General features: G+C 34.5%; 1 protein-coding gene across 1 annotated transcript in view; it reads right to left on the reverse strand.

Moving 5' to 3' along the window:
- POLA1 (DNA polymerase alpha 1, catalytic subunit) overlaps window positions 1-6,056 on the reverse strand; it is a 282,451-nt gene that overhangs the window by 250,049 nt on the left and 26,346 nt on the right. Inside the window, exons 12-15 of the mRNA XM_006920960.3 lie at window positions 5,921-6,037; window positions 4,628-4,702; window positions 3,610-3,748; window positions 2,724-2,878 (exon numbers count right to left, since the gene is read on the reverse strand). Of these exons, the coding sequence (XP_006921022.1) occupies window positions 2,724-2,878; window positions 3,610-3,748; window positions 4,628-4,702; window positions 5,921-6,037 (486 nt within the window). The remainder of the gene's footprint in view (window positions 1-2,723; window positions 2,879-3,609; window positions 3,749-4,627; window positions 4,703-5,920; window positions 6,038-6,056) is intronic.

The following is a 6,056-nucleotide window of genomic DNA, read 5'->3' on the forward strand; positions in this document are numbered from 1 at the left end:
GGAAGGGGATGGAAAAAGATATTGCCTTGATGGACCTAGAGGGTATTGCACTGAATGAAATAAGTCAGATAGAGAAAGACAAATATCACATGATTTCACGTACATGTGGAATCTAAAGAACAAAATTTTTTAAAAAAAGGAAATAAACTTCATAGATACAGAGAATATTTTGAGGGCTACTAGATGGGAGGGAAGTTGGGGACGGCGAAAAGGGACAAAGGATTAAGAAGTACAAATGGATAGTTACAAAACAGATATGGAGTTATCAAGTATAGCATAAGGACAATAGTTAACAGTGTTGTAATAAATATGTAAGGGGGAAGAGGGTACTAGATTTAGTAGGGTGATCACTTTGTGAGTTATATAGATCTCTAATCACTATGCTGCACAATTGAAACTAATGTATTATTCTATGCCAATTATAATTGAAAAACTCATTGAATTGTACAATATAAATACAAGCAACTACTTTTCTACTATATTTCAATAAAGCTGGAAAAAAATACGTTCCTGTTTCTGTACTGCCTGTAAATTCACATTTAAATCTAAAGGTTTGATCAAAATCGGGCTCAATTTTTTGGCAAGAATACTTTAGAGGCACTACTGAATACCTCTACCAGAAGACATAGGCACATCATGTATGGTTCTATTTTAGTGATCACTGCCTAGATGCATTATTTCACTAGGAATTGCAAAATGGTAATAGTCAACTACTCCTTCATCCTTTATTAGCTGGAAACCTATGAAGAGAAACTTCTCCATTATTTGGTTAGCTAAGGTACAGTATGCGTTCAAAAAAGGCGAAATGAATGCTTGATTTAATCCCTTTATTTACCAGTTTTCACAGTAATGAGTTGGTTCCCTAGCTTCCTTCACAGGTGTTCGTGTTTACAGTATCATTACAAACTCATGTGTTGCAACTGTTGCAGTTATTCTTATTGACAGACAGACGCACAAACTGTCCCATCTTGGGCCAGTAGGAAACTCCTCAAGTTGACTCCTGAGTCCTTCTGACATATCTTTAGTAGATTTTAATATCACCCTTCCTTTCTGGTATAAAAGATACTCCAGAATTATCTTAGACATTTCCTGCCCAAAATCAGCCATTTCTCCACAGAACCCAATTTCCTGTACTGGGAAATGGTACTGAAACCTCACTCTGGGTGCTAGGGGAGGAATACTTTTTAAATTTTTGGCTAATTAAATTTTTCCAAAACACTTAAATATTAACTATGGACACCTGTTGTATTAAATATTATTAAAAGATCAAATCACACACTAAAAAAAAAGGAGTAAAAACACTGCCAAAATTCTGTTTAAAAAGATCCCCATCAATGTCAAAAAGGACTTAGAAGCAAACATAAAGGTCCCGCTGACCAAAGAGACAGATTTAAGCACCAAAAATAACAATAATGAATGCAACACATTGGAACATGCTGAATATATATAAAACCCATGAGTTCATCATGATATTCCACAAAAGAGAAAACAAAAATAAGTAATGATAAAAATAAATAAATCATTGGTCGACACTGCATATAATGTAGGTCCCCAACTTCCTACTTAGAAAATTGGCAATTAAAGAGAAAGAAGTATATATAAATATAGAATGCAATATACATATGATGTGTTATTGAACTGTACACTTGAAACCTATAATTTTATTAACCAATGTCACCCCGATAAATTTAATTTTTAAAAAAGAGAAAGAAGTACATATTTATCTTATCTTTCTTGTACAAACTATTACAGCATAACCAAATAGTGGTAGTCAATGAAGAAAATTTTATTAAAAATTTTACTAATAAACATTCTAATATTTAACAAGTCTAGCTAATAAACATGGAAAGGATGACAGAACCAGAAAACCACCATTTTACAACTTCTAATGAAATAATTAATTAAGTACTTTATTTACAAAAACAAGTAGTAGGCTGGATTTGGTCCACAGGCAATAGTTTGCCCATCCCTGGTATAGAGGAAGAAGTCCAATGACACCACAATGCAAACAAATACAGAAAATGCATTCTTTAAGAGAACCAACAGTTATTCTTCAATAAGTTAGTCACTGAAAAAACTGTAGGAGGTGGGAGGGAGCTGCTCCCATTTAACATAAGATTCAAGAGACATAAAAATTAAACACCATCTGTGAATCTTGTATGAATCTTGATTCAAATAAACCAAGTATAAGACATTTTTGAAAAACAGTCATGTGAATATGGACTGGATATTTCAGATGATATCCAAGGAATCACTGTTCATGTTATTACACAAGATAATGATTTTATATAAGAAAGTACAGGTTTTGAGAGACTCATACCAAAGTATGCAATGACACAAATGTCTCAGATTAGCCTTAAAACACTTCAGAAGGAGGGGGGGCATAAATGAGTATGACAAAATCTTGCTAATTGCTGAATATGACTGATTGGTATATGGGAGTTCATTAAATTATTCTATGACCACAACGTTTTCCAAAAAAAATTTTTTTAACCAGAAAATAAATAAATAAAGAAATAAAGAAGTCCAGCAATTTAAGTCTTAAGAAAAAAATCAAAACTCCAACATCAGACAAATTGAATTCATTCTCCAAAATGGAATTTAGTAGTGAATTACTATTTTCCCCTTCAAAAAGAACAACTTTCTCTTATAGAAATGCTATACAAGTTCAGGCAAGTATTTGCAGCTAAGGCACAGGTACAAAATCTGTCCTGTTTCTTTACCTCATTTTGATGTGTCTTTGCATTCTGCATTGTCTTCATGCTGAAAGACATCACCACAAGTGGAGGAGGACCGACATCCATCATTACATTCACCAGGTCTGGTTTCAAAGCCATTGCCTCAACTTTACACCAACTGAATGGCTGGTTCGAGAGCTCTAAAACAGAACGGATATAACGGATCAATAGCCATTCACTGAAAAAGAAAACTACTGTAATTAAGACATCTGTGATTAATTGAGGTCTTCAATCCCACCTTCTATTAAGAATGTCTTATTATAACACCAACCAAAAAAAAAAAAGCCACATTATTGGATTGTATGCAAATCCTTGTATATGTATACATATATGCTCATTTTCCTGGGAAAAAGCTTCCATCTGATTTTCTGAAGAATCCAGGACCCAAAATAAGCTTTAAAAAGACAAAACACTGCTTTGGGAGAATCACAAAACATTTTTAAGAGAATCATGAAGACAAAACAGGGTATCACAGATGCAAATACCGAAAAACATCATGCAAGAGACCAAACAAGCACTATCCACATCAGGCAATGATGCTCCCCTCCTTCTGAGGTCACCAGTTAACTATGTAGAACATCTGGGCCATAGAGCCAGGTCAGAAGTCCATACTTACAGCAGCACAATGAGGGATGTGAGCAAACGCCACCTGGGCTAACTAAGGCCTCCCTCCAACTACACTTCCAGGCATTACAGCAATAAAGTGATTCCAAACACATTCTCTACACTCACTCAAGGAAAACCTTGAGGATAAAACATTAGAAAAGGAAACAGACACACAAAATAAATAGACCAACTCCCTAACTTCCGTTTTAACTGCCATATCTATCAGCAATTAACTTAGCATTCTGAAAGTAAATATTTTCCTTACGTGGGTTTTTTACTTCGAGCCAACAAGGTCCTTTGATCTTTCTGTTCATCAAGAACAGTTCCAAGCTAGATGTGTTGGTCCCAAATACATGAGAAAAAGTTTCTCCTTTCAAATCCTGAGGAAGCTGTGGCATTTCAGCCTGAAAAAAGACAAGAAAGAAAAAAATCTTTTTTGTTTAAAACTATTACTTCGCATTTTCCAAAGTCTATATTTGAAATAAACAAAAGCCTCTCTATGAAACACCAGAAAATACTCCTTATATATATGTGAAATGTAATTTGCCACAAATGAAATCCAAAACAATTCACCGTAGGAAACAAAAACAATTCACAATGACAAAATAATGCATCTTGATGACATCCATTAGAAGAAAAATAGGCCAAGAAGTACCCCCAAAAGAGGGTTTGTGTCCAGAGCAGTACATGCCTTACTGATACAGAATAGCCAAATAAGTAGCGCTGCGTTAGAAGAATGAAAGCAAGAGAGTGGGCCTCACTCAAAACGCTTCCATGGTACATTTCATCACCACTATCAGAAACTTTTCTTAAAAGTTTCCCTTTTCCAACACTGTGGGATCAACACACTAGAACAGAGGTTAAAAAAAAAAAGGTTACAGTCCACTTAATTAACACCCCACAGTAATGATCTTGCCTGTCACAGAAGCAAGAGCAGCACTATAGTGACATTACTGACGCTCTCCTCCCTCACCTTCCCACTGATCAGAAGGGACACCTCAACAGACTAATGATGGTCAACTCCATCATGTAGCATTCATTCCACTTGATAAACTGTTGTACAGTTACAACTTATTCAAAGATGCATACTTGAAAGCAGAGAAAGGCACTATATCCCATAGTCTATGTATTTAAAGTTTTATCCATTTTTTCATTACTGTAAGTCCACCTCAATGAACTAGGGGCTTGAGGAGCTCTGCCAAAACTAATTGAAAGCCAATTACAATTTCAAAAATAGAAAAACGTCATTCTCAACCAAAACCCAGTAATTTTGTTTGACTTACCGAATACCTAACTTCCAAGTATTCAGATTTTTCTGGAATATCGGGTATCTCAAAAGCATAATTCTTTTCCACTATCTGGGTAAGCAGATATTTTGAAAACATTAAGACAAAAGCTTTTCACAAAATAAATTAACAAGCATTACATATACAATGCACGTCCCTGTATTTAATCATTAGAAATCTAGCATCCTTATGAAATTCAAAGGTAAATAAAGCCAAAAAGACACCCTTTTCAAATGGGGCTAAAACACCCAGTGACAAAATGCTAAAAAGACTTCTCTTAGACATTAAAGAACTTAGAAATATTTGCATTCAAGAGGGGCAATAAAAGATTAAAAATTTTTATGTTAATGCATTAAATCATTTCCTACTCTTTGATATTAAGCAACTCTACCTTGCTAGAAAAATTAATAATTAGCATAATTTTTAGCTCATATTTACTGAGTGCTTGCTAATAACTTAATATGAATTTACTGACTTAACCCTTTCCAGCAATTCTTGAAATACGGCCCCACTTCTCAGGTAAAGAAACAGGCCAAGAGAAGTCACTCTACTTGTCCAAGGTCACACACTTAGGAAGCGGTAGGGCTAGGATTTAAAGCACAAGCTGTCTGGCCCCAGCACCTATGCTCTTGACCATTACACCACACTGCTTCTAGAATTTTAGAGACTTCATTCATCAGCCATAATTCAGAGATCAAATAGTTTAGATGGTTGGCCTTATCTTCAGCAACTCAACCCTCCCTTTATTGCAATCACTGTTAATAATAGCCAGTATGTTGAGTGAGTTACAGTCCCCACAATGATGGCCAAAGGGGTCAATATCTCACAAAATCAATATCACACAAGTGATCAATATGTACCATAGGAACAGAAGATTTTTATTCTATCAGAATAGCATCATAGTCCCTGATTTTTAAAAATAAAACCTTACTTAACCTTCTGACTAAGACTACTTGGCAGTAACTAATATAAACAAGATCAGAACAGCTTCTTTTCCACTTGGGAATAAAAGCACAAGATATGCTGCAAATACTGGCAGCAATTACTTTGCTATGAGTGATCTTTCTATTCAAATTAATGAACATTATTTTATAAGCACCTTAAAGAGAAAGAAAAATTATTTTTACAAATCAAACATATTGATTTGGTATCTATGAAATTTCCATTCGATGAATTATAGCCACAAAGGGCATTTTGCACAAAGAAGATATGCAATAACTATTTGCTAAATTAGAAAATGAACAATCAACTAATAATTAGAGCTGGAAAAAATTATCACCAAATACACACCTTGGACTTGAACTTCATAATTTTGTATTTTGCTGCTATTTTCTCATCAAATTCATCATAAACATCCTTCATTGTAACTGGAGTTCCTGTTTCTTTCCCTGTGTTTAAATCAATTTTCTGCTCTCCCACAGAGAGA

The sequence above is a fragment of the Pteropus alecto genome, unplaced genomic scaffold (genome assembly GCF_000325575.1).
Source record: "Pteropus alecto unplaced genomic scaffold, ASM32557v1 scaffold659, whole genome shotgun sequence".
Lineage (NCBI taxonomy): Eukaryota > Metazoa > Chordata > Mammalia > Chiroptera > Pteropodidae > Pteropus > Pteropus alecto.